The sequence below is a fragment of the Esox lucius genome, chromosome 16 (assembly GCF_011004845.1).
Source record: "Esox lucius isolate fEsoLuc1 chromosome 16, fEsoLuc1.pri, whole genome shotgun sequence".
Classification (NCBI taxonomy): Eukaryota; Metazoa; Chordata; class Actinopteri; order Esociformes; family Esocidae; genus Esox; species Esox lucius.
In genome coordinates this window covers 26,590,566-26,615,556 of record NC_047584.1, presented here as the reverse complement: position 1 = coordinate 26,615,556, position 24,991 = coordinate 26,590,566, and the positions used below count along the sequence as shown (strand labels likewise).

General features: G+C 43.9%; 1 protein-coding gene across 3 annotated transcripts; it reads right to left on the bottom strand.

Moving 5' to 3' along the window:
• Positions 1-13,088: 13,088 nt before the first annotated feature.
• Positions 13,089-22,572, bottom strand: si:dkey-229b18.3. Of its 3 annotated transcripts, none has more exons than XM_013137848.4 (7): positions 20,915-22,572; positions 20,326-20,399; positions 19,928-20,162; positions 17,506-19,568; positions 15,675-15,890; positions 14,913-15,029; positions 13,089-14,613 (listed from the first exon to the last, which is right to left on the bottom strand). In XM_013137848.4, the coding sequence occupies exons 1-6, from the start codon at positions 21,246-21,248 to the stop codon at positions 14,928-14,930; spliced, it is 3,024 nt and encodes a 1,007-aa protein (XP_012993302.3). In that variant the 5' UTR covers positions 21,249-22,572; the 3' UTR covers positions 13,089-14,613; positions 14,913-14,927. The 3 variants fall into 3 exon arrangements, with proteins under 3 accessions (XP_012993302.3, XP_010903811.4, XP_012993303.3); XM_010905509.5 differs by having other exon boundaries at positions 13,089-14,603; XM_013137849.4 differs by having other exon boundaries at positions 13,089-14,603; positions 19,928-20,159.
• Between the last annotated feature and the right edge of the window lie 2,419 nt (positions 22,573-24,991).

Genomic DNA, 24,991 nt, shown 5'->3' with positions numbered 1-24,991 from the left:
TGCGTGTCAGTAATTATGAACGTAGACTTTCACTTGATTTTGTAATCTAGAAAATAAAATCTTCAATGAAGGTGTGTTTTATGTAGTCTCCGCAGTGTTTATCAGGTTTCTACGGTCTCAAACGTGTTCTGGCCAAAATTCATTGTGAAAGAACATTTGTGGTGTATGAAATCTTTGACAATGACAGTGGTGTGTCTGCTTAATGAAAAGTGTCAGGCTGTTGTTCCCTTATCTAATATAATTGCTCCTTGTTCTGTCAATATAGCATGCATGTTTTTTCGCCCCCCAGATTGCTTCTGTGCAAAGAAATCTGGTGCCAACAGCTGAGAACCACTGGTGAGGCTGCTCTACAAGACCAGAAGAGGCTGTGCCAATCGATTACCTATTCACGCCCAAACGTGCCTGGTCAGTGGTCTTACAGGAGCCGCCTTGCATGATGGGAAGTGGGGGGTGCCTAGTCTAAGCTACACTGATGTTCCTAAAAGGAGCAACACACACACGCATTAAAGGGTGGGTTTTAACTGTCACAGTATTGTAATTTTTCCTCCCCACTCATCACAGTGACTCTCATTTCAATGCATCCTCAATACAGAGAGGAATAGATGCTGTATTGTATAGATCATTTGCTACAGCAGGAATATAATTCTGCAGTAACAGGCAATGTGAATTGTATATACATTCATGTGGAGAAAAAAAAAGTGCGCCCCCTAGGTTAAATATATATATTTCTTAACATTATTGGACATATGGATATGTGATCTTCACTTGAACACTATTGACAGGTAATGGTAACCTAATTAAAAAAATTACACTGAAAGATGATTCTTTGCAATCATGCATTAATCAAAAATCTACAGAAATGCATTTTCATAGTGGGGAGAAAATGTACACCCCTAGCTTCAATAATTGGTGTAGCCCCGTTCAACTTAAATTACTTTATGTAGCTGTTTTCTGTAACTATAAGTCTCTTACATTGACTGGGAGGAGTATTTGCACTCTCTTTTGTACAGTACTGTTTCAGCTGTAATTTTCAAGGATTGTTTTGCATGCATAGCCCACTTCAAGTTCCCCCACAACATTTCGATAGGATTGATATTGGGCTTTGACAACGCCATTCCATAGGTTGCTTAGCTTGTGTAATTTGTTCAGCTTTTTGACAGATGGCCATCACATTCTCCTCACAAATTCTCTGGTAAAATATGGAATTCATTGTTGATTCAGTGATGGCAAGTTAGCCTGGCCCTGAGGCAGCAAAGCAGCCCCAAACCATAATGCCACCACATCCTTGCTTTACGATTGTTATAAGGTTCTTCTGTTTAAAGGCAGTGTTTCATTTTTGCCAAACAACTCCACCTTTGAATTATTCATCCAGAGAACCTCTTTCAGTAGTTTTGGTCTTTTGCCAGGTGTTGTCTGACTGAGAGCAGAGGTTTATTTTCTTTCATGACCTCCAGTGTAGGCCAAGTTTGTGCAGTCTTTGTCTGACAGTTGACTCATTCACTTCAACATTGATTGTGATAAGGCAGGCTTGTAGATCTATTGGTGGAACCTGGGGCCCTTAGAGACTTCTGTGAGCATAATTTCAATCAGCTCCTGGGCTGAATTTGGTGGGACAACCTGTGCAATGTACATTGCCAGTGGTCGGGTCTTTTTTCCATTTGTAGATAATGTCGGATTTTGGAACGATGTACTTCAAATTGCATATTAAAGGCTTTGTAACCCCTCCCAGACTCTTGGGCATCAATAATTTCTCTGAATTTTTAGTTGGGGTACATTTATCAATTAATGTAGCTCATATATCCATGTGTCCAAATGTTTATAAAAAAAAGTCAACTTTTCAGGGGATGTACTTAGTTTTTCAAATGACTGTAACTTATGGACATTTTTGTGGGAGTTAATATTTTTTTTATAAATCAAGTCAGACATTTTAAAGAATTCAAATCTTCTTTGCAATTACAGGATAATCAAATGTAGATGTGGCAGACATTTAAAAAATGCTGGCATGTACCTCTGTAGTTTCTGCTGTTAATGTTTTGGTTCTTCAGCTTTTGGGTTGGTGTTGTGAGTTCATTAGCAGATTCTGCTTTGGTTAGAGAAGCCTCACTCAACATGGTTCAAAATACTGAGACAGTGATCTCACTCACACACCGATGAGGTCACACACTGGAGCTCCGCTCTCCGACCAATCAACAGGCAGCCTTTTATCATGGTATGCAGTGTTGCTATGAGTAACAGTCAAGCGCCACTACAGAGATCCTCACTGGGTGATAAGGAATCTTCTATTATTCTGTTCTATTTTTCCTGGATTCTGCAAGCACTCGACATACAAGCTCAAGTCTGTAGGACATTCTTTATTATTTACCTTCTTAATGTTATTTTCCTCTTCCCTGTTTCGTTCTTCCACATTTGGTTGAATGTGTTTCACTGGTATTGTACTCTTCAAACAAAAGTATTTATTTGCCCTTGTTAGTCATCTCCTGCTTTCCATCCTCATCCCAGCCCATCTTCTCCCCCAGGAGTTTTTTCCTGTCTCTGCTGTTGCCCTTAAGCAGGTGAGTGTAATCTGCCCTGTAACACTGAAACAACTTCAATTAACAGATCGTTACAGGGCCATGTAGCGAAGGCCGCCGCCCACCTGCGTTCCTGTCCTGTTAATGACTAATCAGGAAGGGTGATTAGAACAGACCTTAATGTGATGGATTTATGATTGAATAGGTATGACGTCTGCCCTAGGAGGACATTGAGAGATTGCTGGTGGACCACTGATAGAGGGGAAATACACTGTTACAATGACAAACGTTACATGTGCCTGAAGACACAGTTAGCTGGTCCGCCAGTAAATATATCTACTATAATATAATTTAAAGCACCCATCATATATTATTCTCTCTCTCCCTCTCTATCTTTATCTTTCTGTCTATTTTTCCATTCTGTGAATGTTTAGAGGGGAGGCAATGGATACAGACATTCCACAACACCCCCCATATTGTTGCCATGGGAACCAAAGCAGACGGGAGACAGGTTCATATCGTCCTCCCTCAGGTCTCCTCTCTCTCTTCACCCCCGTCTTTTTACCCCTTTCTCTCTCTCTTCGCCACCCCTTCACTCTCTTAACCCTCCCCCCCCCACACACACACACACACCCCTCTCTCCTTTTAGAGCTGGCTGTGTGGGCCACTGATACTCGCTGATTAAAGGAAGTTATAATTTGATTTTCTCAGCAGGCACCATTTAATAGAGCAGTTTAACTAAAGCTGTGCCATCCCCAGGGCTTAGAAAAAGAGAGTGAGCGAGAGAGAGAGAGAGAGAGAGAGAAAAAGAGAGAGCTTTAGAGTCATACTAATGCCAAACATTGAGCAGTCACCCTCCCTCACTCACTCACCAAACTCCCTCACTCACTCCTTCTAATTCTGTTTGTCTTATTCACTGTCTCTCTTTCTAACTCTCTCAACCCCCTGCTTCAGTTGCTCCCTCCTTCCTTCAGCCAGGTAGGTGGAGGATGTGAGGAAGGGAGAGAGAGAGAGTCTATGTATAACGAAGGCTGTTTTAATAGGCCATTGTGATACTATTGTTTACCTCTCACCTCTCTACTAATATCTCCATCTCTGCTTCTCTTCCCCTACTCACACACACACACACACACATTCACCCGCTAACTTACTCTCACACAGGCACTCACTTACTCCCTAACTCCATCTGTGTTGACTGGACCTAATGCCTCTCCCTCCCCCTTCAACTCCCTCCATCCATCCCTCGTCCCCCCCTCCCTCTCCCCCTCCTCCTTTCCCTTCTCGTCCCGTCTGTTCGCAGGCTATTTCAGACCCATTTAGTTGGATAAGAATCTTGAGACAGACAGAGGGTTTTTGGTCTCTTTCAGAGGGAAGCAGGGAGAGGATATGGAGACGGGCATCGCTGCTGCCCCCTATGGAATACCAAACAGGTTCCAGGCATCTTAATATGCAGTGTGGGGCAGAGCTGGAGATCAAAGGGAAAGACAGAGAGGGGTGTGTGTGTGTGTGTGTATCATCTCACTTCATCTCCTCATCTAAGTCTCCTCACCTCTCTCCATCCCTTCTAACTGGATGTGTGTATAACTGTGACTTCGTTGATGTCTGACTGCCTGGGTGTGTGGAATGTGCGTGAAATCGTGTAACTGTGTGTGAATGTGAATTTGTGTATGTTTGACTGTGTCTGTGCATGTGTGTGTAATTGTGTTTGTGACTGTGTGTGTTTGCGACTGTGTGTTAGTGACTGAGTGTTTATGACTGTGTGTGTGTCCATGTGTGTTTATGACTGTGTGTGTTTGTGTCCATGTGTGTTTATGACTGTGTGTGTATGTGTGTGTGTTTGTGTGAGGGGGAGAGAGAGAGACGGTGTGATTTCATATACACAGTCATGTATGTACCTGTCCATCTAAGCCTGTATTCTTTCAGCCAATTAAGATCATCAGTTGTGGTGGCTGAACCAGTGGAGACAGAGAAAATGAAAAGGTAGTGGATGAGAAATATGAATCATTAGGCGAGGGAGGGAGGGAGTGTTAGACAGACAGAAACACATGGAGGGAGAGCGAGAAAGAGGAGTAGAAGGAGGTGGAGGGAGAAACAGAAAGAGGAGGCAAGGAGAGGATGGAGGGAGGGAGGGAGACAGAGAAAGGGAAATATGAGGGAGCAGATAATAAAAGATTAACGTCACGCTTCTCAGAGTGGTGGAATTTGAAAAGCCAAATTATTTATAATTTTTCTCAGTGTCAGTGGGGAAAGACAGAGAGAAAGAAAGACAGAAAGTGAAAAATGAGGAGAGATGAAAAGGAAGAAGAGGATGACAATGAAGTGAGTACCTTTCAATATTTCAATATTGGTGTGAGTGCGAGTGCGTGCGCATATGTGTGTGCTTGTTTGTGTGTGCTTGTGTGTGTGTGTGTGTTTGTGTGTGTATATGTGTGCACACAGGCGTGCATCCCTAGGTAGGCCTGGTACCCAGGTAGCTGAACCTCAAGGCTTTTTCCGCTGTGAATGAAGAGAGGTCAAATAAAAGAGTTATTAAACAAGTCCTGCTCCTCTTTGATTCTTCTCTAATTTGCAGTGAGATGAGCAGCAGAGAGAAGGGATGACATCCACAGACTTGTACACCTTAAATGTCTGTTTCAATGAAGCCAGTATGCACACACACACACACAAACAGCACGGTCACCTTCTCATACACTTGTCTGTCTCAAGTAGCGGAACACACATCTACATATAGAAACAGTGCCCTCCTGTCTTTTCCATTTCTAAAGACATTCCTTTACATCTCTCTCTCTCTCTCTCTCTCCCTTGCTCTATCTCTTGCCAACTCTCTCATCCCCCTCATACCTCAGATTTTTCGTCTTCCTACCACCCGTCCTTCTGTCTCTAGCACTGCTAGACTTGACCCAAGGACACAAACACACACTCACGCGCATTCTCCATACACACCCATTTGAATAGATTACAGAGCTCAGGACACCCACCCACCTCATTAGCCCTGATTCCCCATGAGTGACATCTCTAACAAAAGGATGCAGCGCCGCCGCCATGGCAACCATGCCTCCTCCATCTCTATGCAGCACCTCAGACCGTAGAGGATGCAGTTACAGATGTAGGACCTTGATTTGAGCCAGTTTGCTACAGCTGGGAAATAATGTGCATTATTATGTGGATTATATCTAAAGTAGAGGTTTTGTAGGTGCGGGTGGTTATTTTGGCAAGTCATGCCTGATATTTTAAAAGGGAATAAGACATACTAAAAGCTTTTAATAAACCTGGAATTCACTACAAATGAACCTGTTCTGCTGTGCTAAAAAAATGTAATGCAACACTGAATTAAGATACAGCATCTGTAGTGATCTTCCTTCGTCTCTTCATCTCTCTGCCTCCCTCCAACATTCTTCTGTCCATTTTCTGTCTTCTCTATTTCTTTCTTCCTCCTTTCCCTGCCTCTCCCCCTTTTTAATGTTACTCATCTAATCGCTGTCCGCTTTCTTGTTCTCCGTGTTTCATTGTCTCGTTCCTCTATATTCCATTCTCTGTCATTCTATATATTCCATCCTCTCTTGTATTCTTTGAATCTACTTTTTGCAAAGCCCTTCTCTTGAATTGCTGTGTCTGTAACAGAGATTCTGCTATCCAATCAGCGGTTACTGTAATTGTGTGTGTGTGTGTGTGTGTGTGTGTGTGTGTGTGTGTGTGTGTGTGTGTGTGTGTGCACGCAACCTTGTGTGGATGTGGGGGGTTCCAAGAGCCTTTCATATCTAGGCCACAGGAGTCCACAGCAACCAGTGTGTCTTGTGTCAAAGCAAATCAGCTGCACACCACACACACACACGCACGCACGCACACACACACACTCTCCCCCAAGTCTGAAGAGACAGACTAAGAATAGACCACCATGGAAGTGTTGTGCTTTCACCCTCTTCGTCATCCTCATCCTCCCTTCTCTCCTTCATTCATGCTATCATCATTTTGTGGTGTATTGTAAGACATCCAATTTGGGTCAGGTTCTGCCTTTAGTTCTTGATCTCCCAGCCCGAGCTCAGCAAGAGAGCTCTCCTTCCTGGGCTACATGTCCCTGACACCACTCTGTTCCTGGTCGTCTCGGCTGGTCCACAGCAGAGCGGATCTAGTGCCTGTATGTACATCATTAGTGTCTTGGGTTGGGTTTGGTTCTGACAGAACTCTGTGTACACAACTCTGTGTATAATGTAGGTGGGCAACAACACAATGACACATACATATTTTATGGATCCATACATGCTGAACACACACAGTAAAAGAAAAAAAAAAAAGAGATCTGTGAGTGTGTGCATGCGAGTGTGTAGGTGTGTGTGCGAGTGTGTGTGTGTGTGTGCGTATGTGTGTATGTGTGCGTGCGAGTGTGTGTGTGTGTGCGTATGAGTGTGTATGTGTGCGTGCGAGTGTGTGTGTGCGTATGAGTGTGTATGTGTGCATGCGAGTGTGTGTGTGTGCGAGTGTGTGTGTGTGTGTGCTAGGGTGTATATGTGTGTCTGTGTGTGTGGTGTTCTGTTCTCCGTCTGGCTCCTGTGTGTTTCAGTGCTGTCTGTGGCCTCCTCTTCTCCATGAATACTAATGCGCCTCAAACCCCTGAGATCTCCTCTCCCTCCCCCTCCTCTGTCCCCTCCCTCTCTCCATTCCTTCCCTCCCATCTTTCCCTCCTCACCCTCTCCTTCCTTCATTCCTTGTATCGCTCAATTCTCCTTCTGTCTGTCCCTCCCTCCCTTCACATGATAACATCCTCTTCCTCCACCATCACACCCTGCCAACAGGAGCTTCTATTTTCTGTGTGTGTGTGTGTGTGCATACGTGTATACACTTGATCAAATAAGAAAAAGATGGAGTGAGGAGACGGCAGCGGAAGACCATTCAGTTTTCACTTTTTTGACTGGTTTATTTAATAGAATCAACGTGGAAACTCATCTATGCCTTCAGTAACTAAGATCCCATCCAGATTGTTAGGAATTTTGCTTTCCCTCTGTGACGTCAGATAAATCCCACCCCGAAATGAAGGAAAGATCCCCGTTGGTGTGGAAAATGATGGAGAGAGGAAAAGACAGGGAGAGAGAGGGAATATGTCTCAGTGTGTTCCTTACTGATCTAGATGATAGCGGGGGGGGGGGGATTTAGGGGGGAGCAACAGGCTACACAGCCTCAGCACGACCACACACATTCTCAGGGCTATTACAACCCCTACTGGGCAACTAGGGAGACACATGCTGGTGTTGACACAAACACGCACACAGAGCACACTCTCTAACGCACACAGAGCACACTCTCTAACGCACACAGAGCACGCTCTCTAACGCACACAGAGCACACTCTCTAACGCACACACTCTAATGCACACGCACGAAGGAAGATGCCTACCTGGCAGTGTGTGGACCCTGAGGAGATGGACAGAAAAGAATGTCTTCATCTCTACGTGACTATATTGTGCGCGCACACACACCCTGACACACGGGCATGCGCGCACACAGACGCACAAAATGTCTACAGGAACACTTTGGGTTTCATCATCTTTTTTCCCTCTGTTTTTCTTTCTTTCTCCTGGGTGGAGGGAGGGGGAGAAAGGGGGTGTCTCATTCCTCCTCTTTTGTTGCCGCTGGTGACAGAGAGCACATATTCATACGCAACTTTTTTTTTTTTCTCCAACCACTCGCTCACTCTCACACAAATACTGGATACACACACACACACAAGTGCACACTAGGGCAGCATCAAGGTAAAGAAGGATCTCTTCAGCTACACACTGGCCACTCAGTTGGGGTCTGTTTCCCCTTTGGAACACCCCCCCCACCTTGGCCTGAGCTTGGTACAGTCCAGTCCAGGCATTCCTGTTGAACCTCCCCTGCTTGCCTGAACTTGGTACAGTCCAGGCATTCCTGCCAAGTAGCTTTCACACATGGAGGGGAAGCTTGTCTCAAGCAATTGCTGACAAGCTACAAACAAGACAGCCTCTCTTTCTTTCTCTCTCTCTCTCCTCTCTCTCTCCACCCCTTCTGCTCCTAACTTCCCACTCACACATATTCCTTACCCTCACCGACCTCCTCGCTCTCTCAGAATGTGGGGGCCCCACCAGACATATATTAAATAGTCAGCTGTTACCCTGCGTTCCGTGGTCGGCTCCCCTAACTCTATTAAGCACACGTGTGCAGCCACTGGAAACTCTTTAGGTTAACCAAAGAGTGATGTAACGAGACCCTGTGTATTAGCATGCACTTTAACAGTTCTCAAGACAGCACAGTGTTTACTGAAGCTAACTTAAAGTCTCCAGGTCCGATTCACAGGACATGACTGTATCTACCGTCGTTCTTCCATTTGCACAACACCGCTGTGATTATAATCAAGATGATGATAATGATGATGATGATCAATCTCTTGATGAGCAGGTCTATCCAGCTGTTGATAGTAATGACTGAAACGTGATTGAAATGCTAACTGTTTAAGGAACATTATGTCAGGACTATTCTGTATTATGCATGTCACCAATTGGTAGTATCAGGAAATATGGTGTAAAACTTTTTTTTTTTTTTACTCCAATAATTATTTACCAAATACTACAACGTGTTACATATTTGTGGTCGGCGTTATCACCCTGTTGACAACAATAAAAGATGCTTTTAATATGCATTACAGGCATCGTTATAGCCGAAAATACCAGTTAAGCCAACTTAATCTTTTAAGTAAACCAGGCAGGGGTCTGAACATCTCTTCACCTCACTAAACATTTATTCGCATTGCACATCTCTACATTCCAAACTGATTAACCTCTGCTCTATACAGGGCTAAAAATACAGTAAATACACACACACACACACATTTTATATATATATATATATATATATATATATATATATATATATATATATATATAAAAGCGAGAGAGAGAACATATACAGTAAATAACATTTCAGTAACTACAAAATATTTTAGTTAGATCCACCAAAACATTTGTAAAATAAAAATAGAATAATCATCTTTTAAACAATGAATCCCAAGGCAATTCCGTAGGTTCCAAGACAAATGATCATGTTCTCTTCAAAAACGACCCAAAAGCAGGACGATGTCTTTGGATCTGATAGTCATCAAACCAGAAACAAAGAACAGCCTCTGTTCAGTCTCTTAACTACAGTAACAAGATCCTCAACTGAAATCAAGTGTTGAGTACATCTCCAACAACAAATTCTTATACACTTATATGAATTTTCTGTAAGTTTTTCTGCGTAAGTGTCTGCTAAATCACTAAAATGTCAATTAAATGTAATACAGGATTCAGTAGCTACTGTGCTTCCTCAACTGGGGATATGTGTATGGAGTGATGGTGTGATCTTTGTGAAATCAGTGACTGCCGTCACTAGTTCCAAGCAGAAGAGCATTAGGGCAGACAAATACTGTCATTTTTTCATGTTCACATTTGTTCACATTCGTTTTTCTAATGAGATTAGCTCTTTTGTTAATAACTGATCTACATTTCAAAATCGGTTTGCCTGTGTAAAGGCGGCCAATTCCAATGTCCCAGGTGGCATGTGATTCCGATAAATGAGTGCACTTCTTAAAGACTTTTGACTAGGGCGTACAGGGCTGTGTACTATAAAAGGATTAAGTGCCATTTAGGTATCGATCCAAACCAGTCGGATCTACACATCTGCATTTAGAAGAGTTGGGATGAACAACTATTATTTTGCAAATGAACCAACACCTCCCCAAACCAGCAACAGTTCACTCTCACTATGTAGGCTTAGCTGCCATCTTGTGCTAATATCAGGTACTGCAGTGGCATTCAAGTCTGGCCCTCGAAACCAGTTCAACTCCATCTGTCCATTGAAATCCCCTAATCAGGAACGTGTCCTTCTGTTATATCTGATTAGGTGTGTTCAAAGAAAAAAATGCAGTGGAACTGGCTTCGAGGGACAGATGTGAATACCACTGAGGTACTGCATGGTAAGGTCCTTCGTGTCATGTGCTCCCTCAGATTTCTACATTTGTAACATATTCAGATATCAAAATAAATGAATAAACCTAATATTTTGCCCCATATTTTCTCATAATCTGTAGGGGCACAGTGGTTAGTTAGCTTATACCGCTCTTTCGTATTCCACTCCGTCATATTCCACTCTTGACTTGCTCCACCGTGTCTCTCTGAATTGGTCTTGCCATGCTACGGTTACAAGACCCACCTCGCCTCCTTACTCAACCTATAATTTCAGAATGAACGGCTAGAGGCAGGAGTTTCTCCCATAGACCTCCATAACTGTGGATTGATTTACCAATCCATGTGCGACAGACTCAGTTTCAACCATTAAAGGGGAATAACGACGAATATCTACAATTTGTTTAAGTTCTTATCGCTTCAAGTAATGATTTGACTGTTTCTCTATACACGCAAATCTCTCTGTTGGGTAACGTCAATCGATTTTTGTACATGCTGTATACATTTTATATGCTACATGTTAGAAAACACAACCTGCCACTGACAACTCCATCGACTTGGTACAGCAAGCCCATGAGCCGAGTTGTTGGAAAAGGTTAACTTTAAAACCGGAGACAAACATAAGTGTCACCTGGACAGCTACCACTTACATTAAGTTGGCGTCATGAATGGCTACTAGTCTCCCATATTTACAAAAGTAATAGTTTATAACTTTTACAGTAATTTGAGAAAAGTTGTGGAGCATACTTAGTTTCTATACAAAAGGAACAACCAGTCAGAAGGACAGACGGTTAAAATGTCATATTATCATATGTGCCAAGCATTTAGCATTTTTAGCCTACACGTAGCCTACAAATTGAGCGGTCTGTTGAAGATCGCTTTAGTTCTCGGTTCTGGTCTTACCAGTGTGGCAGTTGAACTAAACACCTTTATGAAAGAATGGCATGGTTATTAATAATGTTAAAGAAAAGTGAAGAGGTTTGCTATAAGCTATGCAGAAAAAAGTTCACGTTTTTACTTTACTAAGTCAGTTTGCAAGAAAAAAACTAAGAAAAACGCACATTTCTTGGACCACGCTCCGGACGGTGTTCCCAGGGAGACGGTGTTCTCCGGACTGTGAAACTCTGTAGCTACTTCGGCGTTACCATTGGATAGCTTCTCTGACCAACAACCTCCTTGCTTCCGTGCATGGCCTGATCTACACAATCGTTGTGCCGTATACTTTAAACAATTTCATCAACCGTTTTTATTATATTCTAAGGGATGTGGAAAGTTGTTGTTCTGTTTAGAACAACCCTGTCTGGTGGCATTGCAGAACGTCTCAGACTTGTAAGCTCCTTGGTCTTCATAGTGTTATAGTTTGGATACGATCTCTGCCATACTCTGGGGCATTCCATAAATAGATTGACTAGATCATGTGAAACTTTAATTTCACACCCATGGACTTTACTACCAGCTACTGTGTTTCTGGTACTGTTTAAACAGAACACTGAAAAGAGTGTCCAATTTCAATGAGAGAGACAAATATAAAAGGCAAAACATTTATTCAATTTCATTCTTTTTACAGCGGATAGTCTGACTTTGAAAATCCAATTTGAATCATCATCAATGTGCACGCATTGCATTCAGAAAGTGGGAGGATCTTAAATATAAAATGGCCAAACAAACAGTTTTTTTTATTACAAAGTGAGAGAAAAATTATAACCCAGACAAAGCTGGTGAAATCCATTTGAATTCAATCACTTTTTGACAGCACCCCTTTTAATTTGAACAAAACCTTTCATACATTGTAGAAGTACTTAGAACATCAGTTTTTTGACCTAAAAGCCAAAACATTCAAGAGATTAAGTTGCTTAAAGTTGACATATTCTGTTATTAATAAACCCATATTTACTTGAGGCCTTATATTCACTCATTCTGTGTTTGTAGTTGATCCCTCAACAGTGTTTTTCATCTTTTGTTATGGAAAAAAAGATGTTGTCACATTTTGTTAGTATGTCATCACTTGCCACTGACCACAATGCATTATGAAAAGCTTTTGAATGCATGTCACAAAACACTCCAAACCTACTCGTATTTCATCACAATCCATTTCTGTCTTTTGAGTCTCAAGGATGTTGGGGATGAAGTATAAGCACAAATTGTGAAAAAATTCCACATATAAACATGGATGAGGTTGAGTGTATTAAAATGGGGATAATATTTATATTTCAACTTTCAAATTAGATCAAAGATGGTTTGAAGTCAACACATCAGATAATGTTGATTTGGGAATATCTATTGTTTGAAATCATACTGTCAACCAACCACAGAAAAATCTACTAAAATCCTAGAAATATATTATGGATAAAAGAAGGAATGACCCTGTTAACATTCAAAGTGAGTGGACCATCAACCATCTTTGGAAAGTAGTTAGAAATGAAAAAGTAAATGACATGTATACGTCAATGTTTTACTAGCTATGTTGATGTAGTGTGCAGGGATATCATGTGTTGTGTCTAGACCAGGGGTGTCCAAACCATTCCACGGAGGGCCGTGTGTCTGCAGGTTTTTGGTTTTTCCTCTAAATTGGTTCCCAGTTTACACCTACACAACCAGGTGAGGGTAGAAACTAACCAATTAGTGACCTAATTAGTCAATCAAGTACAAGGAGAGATCGAAAACCTGCAGACACACGGCCCTCCGAGAAATAGTTTGGACACCTCTGGTCTAGACCAGTTGTGGGCACAACACAAAACGTACACGGAAATTCCGTTTCTTATACCAACTGCACCGGAATGATGTTCAATTGGTTACAATTGACAGACAGTCATACCATGTTTTAATCTATTAAAATATATCTATTATTTTCCAATAACGAAGATATGAATGTCTAATGGTATAGTGAGGTCAATTTTGAGCAACTTTCTCCCTTTCATGTGTTGACATTCAGGTCCAAAATGTCTCTCTGAGTACAGAACAATCACCAAACATGTTTGGGAGGTTTTGTTAAAATCGAGAGACGTGCAGTCATTAAGTGGTTGTTATTGGATGTACCCAACATCCATGTTGAGACAGTAAGGTTAATTACACATTTAAGAGATTCACATTAGGACCTGACAGTTTTCCCTTTTATAGATAAATAGATAGGCAGAATTTGAAAAGACAACAAGATAAAACAGACCTGCAGTCAAACATGCAGCAATGTCATAAACCCCTCCCAACTAGCCAACTTATAGGTCCGACCCCTAAACCCCACACACCACTAAAGAACAGAGGATTTGACAGGTGCGTTAAAGCAACATAGTAATCTAGTAATCTGCCTTGCCCTTTAAAATGCTACAGGGAGGTTTCATAATTACTTATCGTTATTGTCAATGAGATTTTGTCCAATATCTACATTCACACAGGTGTAGGGTTTAGGGGTCCCTTGGTGCCACTGAACCCCTTTTCCAAACCCTGACTCTAGTCTGGTCGAGGTACAATACCCAACTCATACCATCTCTGAACACCAAAGGAGAGAGTAGCAGGAAAGGGAACCCCCGCCCGTCCCCGGTTGCCTACAAACTTTAAACACTCTGCCAAGTCTCCAACTCATCTCCAACTCAACCCCTGTGAACTTTCAAGTATTAAATCTGGGACTCCTTCCTCCTCTGGCTACTCTTCCCATCTCTGGCTACTCCTCTGTTATAACAACTTCTCTTAGGTTTACAACAAAGCTATGGTATAAGTGCACTCAAAGATTCAGTCTATACATAGAAAAATAACAATAGCAATAACAATAGTATGAATAATTATCATCATTTTCCATCATTTCCAATCTACACAATTCTCATTTACACAAACTGTGACGACGTCCACCATTTAAATACAGTTATGTCACAATTGTCCCACCCCCTGAGTGTAACGTTCAAGTTTAAACCCCTGTAGCTACCAAAAATGCAAACATGAACTTAAGTTTGGTTATTTAAATAAAATTAACAATCAAGGAGGATTATAATCATCATCATCATCACCGTCATCATCGTCGTCATCATAGTAATTACATCTTTCCCGGGAGCCGTGTGCTTGGATGTGACAGATGCCTTTGTATGTACAAGCTGTTCAACAATGTTTCTCCACCTCGCCTCTTGTCACATCAGTCAATGTAGACAGCTTCAACCCTAAAACAAACTTGACAGTTAAGTAACTGGAAAGTTAGTCCCATAATGCACCACTGACAGGACAGGAAATCAATGATAAGAAACAACAGTAGAATCCTTAACCCGAAAACAATCATCTTCACTGGCAGAAGGACTGCTGGCACGTTTGTTTAAAGCCAAAACAGACTAGTTTAAAGCAATGTCTTGCGGCCTCAAAACATGGAACATCTGTTAAAACGCCACTGTTCACTGACAACAGCAGGGAATGCACTGCACACAAATGATTTTAGTAATGGTGGGCCTTAAAAGGGACAAGGAATATTCACTTACTTCTCCAGTCAGGTCTCAGGATGCAGTCATACAGCTACGACACTTATACAGTTTCTGGTCGTGTGTCCGGATGTGGTTTTTCACATTCCTCATCCTGAAGAAGGTCTTACTGCACAGCTACAACACACAGAGAAAAACATACAGTCTACATCAGTACACAGCTACAACACACAGAGACAATATACAGTCTACGTCAGTACACAGCTACAACACACAGAGACAACATACAGTCTACGTCAGTACACAGCTACAACACAGAGACAACATACAGTCTACGTCAGTACACAGCTACAACACAGAGACAACATACAGTCTACGTCAGTACACAGCTACAACATAGATACACAGTTCTATTGTAGAACCTGATTACAGTGGAGGAAAGGAGGTTCAACGGTACCAAGACAGTGGGAATGGGTAAACAAATACAAGGCTGAGACTGGGTCAGTATACCCTAAGAGGTCGGGAGGAGGGAGTGGAAAAGGGGTGAGGCGGGTACGGGCAGACGTGAGGCGGGTGGAGGTAGGGCGGGTATGGGTGAAGGTGAGGTGGGAACAGGTAGAGGTAGAGGTAGGGCGGGTACGGGTGGAGGTGGGGTGGAGGTGGGGTGAGTATGGGTGGGGGTGAGGTGGATACGGGTAGAGGTGAGGTGGGTATGGGTGGGGCGGGTACGGGTAGAGGTGAGGCGGGTACGGGTAGAGGTGAGGTGGGTACGGGTAGAGGTGGGGCGTGTAGGGGCAGTAATGTAGAAGTTGTAATACGTACAGGACAGGGCCAGTGTTTGCCCTCAATGTGCCTGATCCGGTGTGTAATGAGGGCGTAACAGTCCTTGTAGGAGGCCCGGCACTGCAGGCAGACGTGGGACGACTTGGCTTTGGGGGCCTGACTGCGAGGACCACGCAGCTGCTTGAGGCGCGCCCGCCGGATTGAGTCCAACTGGGTGGGACCTCGGCTAGCCAGGAGCAGGGTCTTCACTTGCTTCTGCAGAGAAAGGGGAAGAAGTTTTCAGACAATCAGAATTGGTTCCATTCTGTAAGAATCTATTGAAGAACATGTATATTTCTTCAGATGCATGTTTGTTGGACAAGCACACACTTACGCTTTCTTAAGAGGAAAAGTATTTAATTCTTACATTCCTTTTTCCACCCTCACTTTGGCAAATCTGACCACAACTCAATTTTCCTGTTTCCTTCAAGCAAAAAGTCCCTGAGAAAATACCAGTGAAATGATCAATAAGGAAATGGTATATTGAAGTTGCTGCTAAACTTGGGAACTGTTAGGAGAACAGACTGGACAATGTTCTGCGGTTCATCCGATAAGTGCTGGGCTAAGATTGAATCTAACTACATGGTCATATTACTGGAAAAGATCTACAGAAGACAATAGGGACTGCACATCAAACCGCCCTCTCCCACATGGACAAAAGGAATACCAGTGTGACAACGGTTGTCAATGGCTAAGCTAACTGTGCTCTGGACCCTGGGACTGAACACCTCCTTCTGCAACTGGTCATTAACTTTCTGACAGGCCACCCAATGAAGGTGTGCAACAACACACCCGCCATGCTCACCCTCAACATCTCATCCCTTTTATGACCTAAGGGTGCATGGTTGAACGCGACTCTGAGTTTTCAGACGACACTGACAAGTCCTGATCAAAGATTACAGCGAGACAACTGAAAAGGAGGAGGTGACTTGTTGCCTTTTTCTTGCTCGAAATCAGCAAGAAAAAGAAGCTGATCAGGGGTTACAGAAAAGGGAAGGATGAGCACGCCCTCATCCACATCGACGGGGTGGAGGTGGAGTGGATAGAGCCCCTTTAGACGTTAGTCTACAACTGCACCATCAATACCACACATCACTCCTTGGTCAATGAACCCAGACACCGAAGACCTGTAAACCAGGTGGACAATGACCCCAGACACCAAAGACCTGTAAACCAGGTGGACAATGACCCCAGACACCAAAGACCTGTAAACCAGGTGGACAATGACCCCAGACACCAAAGACCTGTAAACCAGGTGGACAATGACCCCAGACACCAAAGACCTGTAAACCAGGTGGACAATGACCCCAGACACCAAAGACCTGTAAACCAGGTGGACAATGACCCCAGACACCAAAGACCTGTAAACCAAACCACGAATTGTCCTCTCTAGTACAACATGGCAGGTATGGCTTACAGTACCACTGCCTCAATTTGGCAGCCACCAGAATCTTACAGGGTTCTATATAGTGCATGCTTCACCTGCTTTTTTTTTTAAACAAAAATAAATCTTTAATTAAGTTGACTATAGGTAAGTTAGGATTTATAGCGCACAAAAACCTTTGGGAGAAAAATAACACAGAAAACTTGTTTGTTGTGTGTTATGGTGAGTTGGGGAAAATATACTTGCTACAAAATCTGCTGTAGATTTTATCTCCCTCAGAGAACCTTTGTGGCCAAAAAGTTTGTTTGAGGCCCTGCTGAGTATTTACATGATCCTGCTTTTATTGCTGTTGTATCGCAAAGGCGAGGATGGAAGACAGCAACAGCTTTTCAATTCAAATGCCGCAGCAACTTCAGAATGCCCCGCTCCCCGGCCCCTGGTGTGTACCTTTGGTATGTCACGGGCCGTGCCTGCAGCCTTTGACCCAGTGGCTCTAACGGAGTGGGCGGTGTTGCGTTGAGGAGAGTTGACGAGCCTCGGAGGCCCCTGCCTCGGAGATTGACTGTGGCTCACACTTCTCTGCTCCCTCTCACTCTTCACCCGGGGCAGAGGTGTGGGGCCTCCCCTGGCCCTCAGGACCCTCGCTGGGGTCCCACCAGGACCAAACCTCTCTCCCCTAGAGACGGACCGCGTTAGGCAGATATCCACGCTCTCCTCCTCCCTCTTAACCCCAACCATGGGCCCTCCGGCGGGCCGGCAGAAGCTGAAGAGGAAGCCTGGGTCTAGGAGCTTGACAGGGGGCTTGCTCTGCCTCTTGCCCAGCTCTGGGGATGGTGGCTCCGGGAAAGGCTCTGCTACGGGTAGGGGGTCTGTTGGCTCCTCCTTGATAACCCTGTACAGAGCAGGGCTGTGGAGAGGAGAGACGGGATCAGGGATGGTGTTCCTGCTGCTTAGAGCTCCAGGCTCTCCCTCTGTGACACTCCTCGCTCCCTCAGAGCTCCCTTTCCTCCCGATCTCCTCTCTGGACTTACGCTGGGCCCTCCCAGCCTCTTTCCGGCCAATCCGCCCGAGCTTGGCCTTGGCAAACTGACGCCCACTGTTATAGCGGAGCACCCTGACAGGCTCTATGGTAACCCTGTCTCTGGGGTGGGCCCTGGTAGGGTGGGTGCATGTGTTTGAGTGTGCGCCCTGTGTTGGGAGGGGCGAGGGTGAGATGGCGTAGTCGACAGGTTGCGGTTTGATCTGGACAGTGGAGACGTTCCTCTTGGGATTTGGAACTCTAGAATTTCCAGAGAAGGGTGGGAGACCCGGACGGCTGCGGCTGAACTCGTCCACCCTGACAGACCGTCTGAGATCCCTCCCTCCATAGGGCTTCCTGGACTCAGGCTCCTGTAGGTCAGGTAACGTCACTTTACTGCGCATGCTCCTGTCACTGGGCGGAAACCGCCGGGGCTGCCTGCGTCTTTTCAGTGTCATTTCCTGCATGCTGACTGGATCCTCGGGCTCAGTCTTTATGACCCTCTTCAAGAATTGCGCATTGGCAGGGGTACAAAGGGGGAGGGACAGGGGTATCCCTCCAAATGCCAGGCCCCCTGGGATCTGAAGTCTGGGTTTCCTCCTCTTGGTCAGCGAATAGTTATTGACCTTAAGCTTCCGGAGGCGTTTCTTCTGCCTCCATCCAATCAGATCCTCTGGTCTGGGAAGGAGGGACGTCCTCTGTAACCCGAGGACACTCATTAGCCTATACTTCTCCAGTGCTCTAAAATGATCTTTCTCATCCTCCTCACCCTCCTCTTCCTCCTCCTTCACTACCACTGTGGTGGCCTCAGATCCAGCCCTCTGTCTGGGGGAGCAGGAGGTGGACGCAGGACGAAGGGCAGGACGCAACTTTTGGCCTCGAGGAGGGCTCCCTGTCCTGGGCAGCAGTCTTTGGACTTTCTGGGCAGCCCCGGGTGTGGAGCGGAGGAGACGGGTGTGCGTGGAGGGTGAGGTGTTTCTGGAACGGGGGGTGGTGGGGGTGATTTTCCGGGGGGGCGTTCTTTTTTTTAAGGAGGGGGATTTAAAGTCCATGAGTTTCATCCTGCACGTGGGGCTGGCGGTGAGGCTGTTCTGCCCCGGGGGGTGAAAGCTGGGTCCGGGGGGGCGACGAGGGGAACGTCTGTTCAGGATGTCCTCCCTCGACTCACGACACTGATCTCGAATCGGTCGAGCGCAATCTTCCGACTCCTTCACGCCAGTTTTCCTGTCCATCTGTTGGCGGTGGTGGTGGTGGTGGAGGTCCCGGGGAGACCCAGGGCTCTGTGGGGCGAAACCCAGCACACGGTGCTCCGTGGTGGGGCAGTGGGTATGGTTTCCCTGATCCCTCTGGAGGGCTAAGCAAGCGTCCACAGCAGGCCACATGCCCAGGTGACGGGCCATGGTGCTAACCTCCTGAAGTTCCTCCTCAGAAACGCACAGAATGGAGGAGTAGGAGAAGTCCAGCAGGGACACTAGGCTAGACTCACTGTAACCTGCAAGACCGGAAAGAAGAGAGGTAAATGTGGTTGGACAGAAAATGGAAGAACAGAAGAGAAAGGCAGCGAACAAGAATGAAAGACATTACAGGAGTGAAAGAGAGACAGTAAGTAAATATTGGGCCAAACTTTAGACAAACATCCGTCCTAACTCACAAACAGATGTTGACAAGACCAGAGAGGAGGAAATGGAGGGAGGGGTAAACACACGAGGGAGCGAGAAGGTGGAAAATAGAGGGTGAGGTAGAAAGATCTAGAGCAGTAGCTGTCAGGTCCATGCCACAACAGCATGGACATCAACATAACAACAGACCAGAGATTGAGGAAAACAGATAAAGATGGTGAGCTTCTCATACCTGTGAGGTCAATGTCAGATTTGGTGCCAGGGTTAGAGTCCATCTCGGTGAATACCTCGTGGAAGTACTCGCTCACCGCTGCCAGCACCGCTTTGTGGGCGGAGTAAGAGCATCCGTCGGTCCTCAGAGTGACGTCACAGAACAGCCCTGCCTCCCGCTGGCTTCTCAGCTTATTGAGCACGTCACGGCCGTGTGTCATCATCGTCTTGGAGAGGCGCCTTTCGTCTTCGCGCTTCTGAGAGAATTGTCACGTTGCGAGAGAGGAACAGGGAGCGGTAACGTGAGATTGGGGGTGAGAACATGACTGAAGGATGGGGAATGTGGAAAAAGGCTGTGTGAAAGAGAGCAAACGTGTGAGTGGCAGAGAAATTGGAAATTTTGGTGCGGGGGTTCATTACCTCTGGTCTCTTGTTCCTCTGCTCCAGACACTCCGGACACCCCAGGACAAAGTCTCGGATCTGGAAGTACATTCCTGGGGATGGATCCATCATTTGTTAGTGCAATAATCCAGAGATCTGATTTTATGTACAACAAAACAAACAACATAACACAGGCAGTGTTTTGAAGGCCCAAAGGATTCTATTGTTCTGAACAGCAAAACAACACAGTACTTCTTCATTGTATCTATCGGCCTCCAACGCCTGCAGATCAACTTCTCTTTCAGTTCTCTCTGGTTTTAAACAGGAGTTGACTTCTCTCTCAACAGAATGGAGAATTAACTGTCTCTTAAGCCAGATGAGAGACATAAAAAAGCAATGCTTATGGGAAATCAGTCACAGCAGAGGGACCGATTGGCAAGGTTACAGAACTATACCATGTCTCTGACTATACATACACACAAAGCCTTACAATAACGTCACAGGATAGTTTTCAATGGGATTTTGGGGTTTTGGCGAAGAGCCCACATCTTGGGGAACCCTTTAAATGGTTTGAATTACTGCTCAATTGGGCACGGGAGATCGATAGTAATCACCGGTCCAGACTCACCCTCCCACCAGTAGTTATCCGCCACTGATCGGTAAGTGTCATCCAGGGAGTGGTGTCGTGTACCATGTCGCCTCCGGTGGAAAGTGGCTATTGCCCCGAGCCGTCGATCCTCGTCCAGCACCTCTCGGTAGTGGATGAAGCCTCTCTCCAACTTCTTACGGTACTGTAGCCCGTCAATAATCTCAAAGTTTGACGAGCAACCCACGGACTCACGCCCTTTAGGACGGGCGGCGGCGGCCTCCCCTTGAAGAACACGCACATCCCGTAAATGTTTGGATGGAGGAAATGTGTCATCATCAGTGTAGTGCATCGTATAGGTACAGTCGCCGGCCATTTTAATCGGGCGTTGTTATCGCTGTAGCCTACTTTTGCTCCACGCCGAAAGTAAAAACAAAAGTTAGGCTTGGTTCCCTTGCACTGGTCTGGGGATTACAGCGGAGGGCGCCGTCCGTGCGTCAAGGCTCGAAGTTCCCTCGACCCAAAGTTGTCAAGTGTCCCAAGATGAACTCCACGTGGATGAGATGACAGTTGGTGTGGACAGGGACCAATTATCAGCCACGGGTCAGGAATACAAGATGAAATAGACCTGTGTAACTTTGAACTTACCCAATTGGTAACCTATTTGGTTAGGCGATTTCTTTTGTTTTCCATTGTGTGGTTAAATTAAGACAGAATATACTACTGTAGACTGTGCTTATCTACAATTAGTCACTAAAGTCAAGACGGATCCAATAACATTTAGCAGCGCGAGACTATATAGGCCATTTGCGAGAAAGGTAGAAATGTCCGTAGCATAGTTACAAGTCAGCATCTTTTTGGCTATTATCCATACATTCAAGGGTCAAGATCAAAATCCAAACAGAGCAGTCGCGTCCAGTGTTGGAGTGGATTTCTAAATATTTACACTCCCTTGACAAGTCGAACATGTCATTTCTACTATGGTGATTTCAATAAAAAAGTGAATAAACTGTAAGAATATACTATTTTATAGATTATAAGCATGTATAAGGATAAGTCTAGACAGATTGTGTATCTGTCGCAAAGTTTGTTAAAAAATGCACTTTGACTTCTTTATCCCACATTCAGCCACTTGGTGCCCATAATGAAAATGTTGACTAATTACGATCGCGCCCACCCAATGTATCAAGGAGGAATATCGCGCCAATCCCAGGCATAAACCCAAGTGATACAATGTAACCAGTTACTTATCGCTGTAGTTCAATTCACAGTGCGCGACATTGTATCACCGAAGTGCCCGCAAGCCAAATCAACAGATGTAGCCAACGCATCCTCCTGTATTGCTTACAATTGCCGGGTTGCCTCTGTAGCTATATGACGACGACTCACTATCCCTGGTGTAACTTGTGATTTCTTTCGCTAACTCGGAAGCAACATGATGATGCAGCTATCTGTCCAGCATCGCGAGTTGAACGACCTATGCGCGAAGAGAGGTATCTCGCTGATCCCGACGAATGTAAAAAAATATCAGAATAATTCATCCAAAAACAAAACAAGACTTCAGTCCGGGTTACCCGACTCAATCCATATCTCTTCCCTTTACGCAAAGCCAGTCAGATGATCAAATAATCCAGTGTTTTAACTCGTAACCTTCTGGTTGGTTACCACATGACAACCTAACGTCGTCCTAAAACTCGCAGCATCTCTCCCTCCTTCAGTCAATGCCTATTAGTGGAGTCTTTAAAGAGCCAAGACCATAGAGAATGCGATTGGCTATTGGAAGTGTCAATCAGGCTATGTTTTTTCATGCATCAAGATAGGTTGTTGACGTCAGTATTGCCTCACTTGGTGTACACTGTCAACTTGATTACAGAGAAATATGATTTATAGAAGTATCAATTCCTTTACTTCTTTTAGGCTTTCAGCAAATACATTTCTAGGAATCTATCGACTTACAACATCCTCCTTTTCAATTCAGACTTGGGAATGTGATCAGAGACCAACAACATGTAATCAGATACCAAGATGTGACCAGAGACCAACATATTCAGGGATTCATCTGCTGCAGGCTATGAATACATTTTTTTTTTATAAATTAGGGATGTAGAATAAGAACATGTCTGCCTGATACCGATAGCCAATAATCACGATCGACTGAAGCAGTAGCTGTAACGGTGTACCCTGGCATAGAATAAATACAAATGCTAATTCAGGTGATTATGCTAATTTCAACTAATTCAAGTCATGCCAAAATTATGCTTCTGAATATAAAAAATAATAATAAAGATTATCATAAAAGTAAGCACAATAATTAGAAAATAATTATTATAAATTATATGGAAATAAAATACATCTAAATTCTCTTTCTGTAATTGTACATTATGCAATGAATGGCTATAAATGCAGTAAATAAGTTATAAGACTAACATAAAATAATAAATAGTAACAATAAAAAAATAGGACACACACAACTAGAGCAAAGCCAAAACAACTGTAATAGAAATTCAACGCCAGTTCAGTTGAAAGCACAACCAGACAGAAGTAATTAACCATTTTAAAGTAGCTGATACCGATTTTTATTATTTTTTGCCTGTAATCATCAGATACAGATTGTTGACCGATATGTCAGTGATTCTCAATAATAAACGCACTTCACCCACAAAGCTGTCATTAATTTGATTGCCTTGTAGCTATGTTTATGCCTAGAAATGCTCCCCTACACCACGGAATGGCTGGAGTGGCAGTGTTTTAATTATACTTAATGTATACCTGTTATAATGGGTTTATAGGCTTTACACTACCTGAACTGCCCATGGACAAGGCATTATTAGGATGGTTTAGTGTGAGACCAGGCTGGACAACACATGTGCAAGGACTGTACACAGGCCCTCAACATTCACCAGACCGTAAGCTATAATGGGCTATATTATTTCAACTTTATTTGTATCACAGTGTATATATTCCATGTCTTACTACTTTTTATCCTTGATTTCTATTTCATATACTTAAATTAGCTTTTTTATTTAAAATAGAATACGGTTGCTTGTGAGTAAACATTTCACTGTTAACACCTTTTGTCAACAAAGGAAAATAAAACATACTTTTTACAGACTCCACCTAATCACTTTTTCTTAATGGCATTCCTCAAGAAAAGCAGGAATTGTTAAAATGGCAGCACCTTGCCTACTTCCTGTCATGCTATTTATGAAAAAGATTCATACGTTGTCCGGTAACATTTGTGGTTAGTTTTGAGGACATTCAGCTGATGTTGGAGCAGAACACACTGACCATGTTTGGTTTTCTAGGTAGTGGGTGAGGTGAAGGGCAACACCTGCATCTGAAAATATTAACCTAAAAGAGATTGGCACAAAACATTTTTAGTTGATCCTGGGTCTCAGTACAACAGGACAACTATTACCTGCAGTCAGATGTTATAAAAACCCAATAAACAACCTTTCAAGTCTTTGTGGAGTCTGTGAACTGATACCAGCGTCTACTGAGTAGGTACTGTCTCTGCTTCTCACGCAATCTCTCTAATGATCTTTTAAATCCTTGTATTCAGACAGGTCAAAGTGTGTGCTTGCTCATGGGGGTTTGCAAATACAAAAGCTTTGGACTCAAAGTTTCTGTTTGTTATTGACATTATAATTCTGTTAAATATGCTCTTATACTGAAAGTAGCCTACTTTAAATAACCCAATTCATTAAGTTTAAAAATAACGCAATATATCAACATTGATGACATAATTCAAACTAATACATTTTTGGAACTTTAAAGCCAGTTATCTTAGAATCATATTTTAGCAGATGGTCTCAATATCTCAGATAGTTAAAACTGTGCCTGGTGCTGAGAAAGAGATCTTCATGAGGAACAAGCAGTGTGACTTTCGCAAAGACGTCTGAACCCCTAACACCACAAGTCTTCTCCCCTTAATGCCATTAAATGGGAGGATCTCCCCAGATTTCTACTGTTTTTGGCTCACTGTTCAAATTGCATCCTAGAACAATTGGATCCTCCTGTTTTTAACCATGAGTTAAGTTTTAACATGCTTGAGATTTAGTGGAAAAACTGATACAACTACCATTGTTAAAGACTTTCGCCCCTGTGAGAAGCATATGC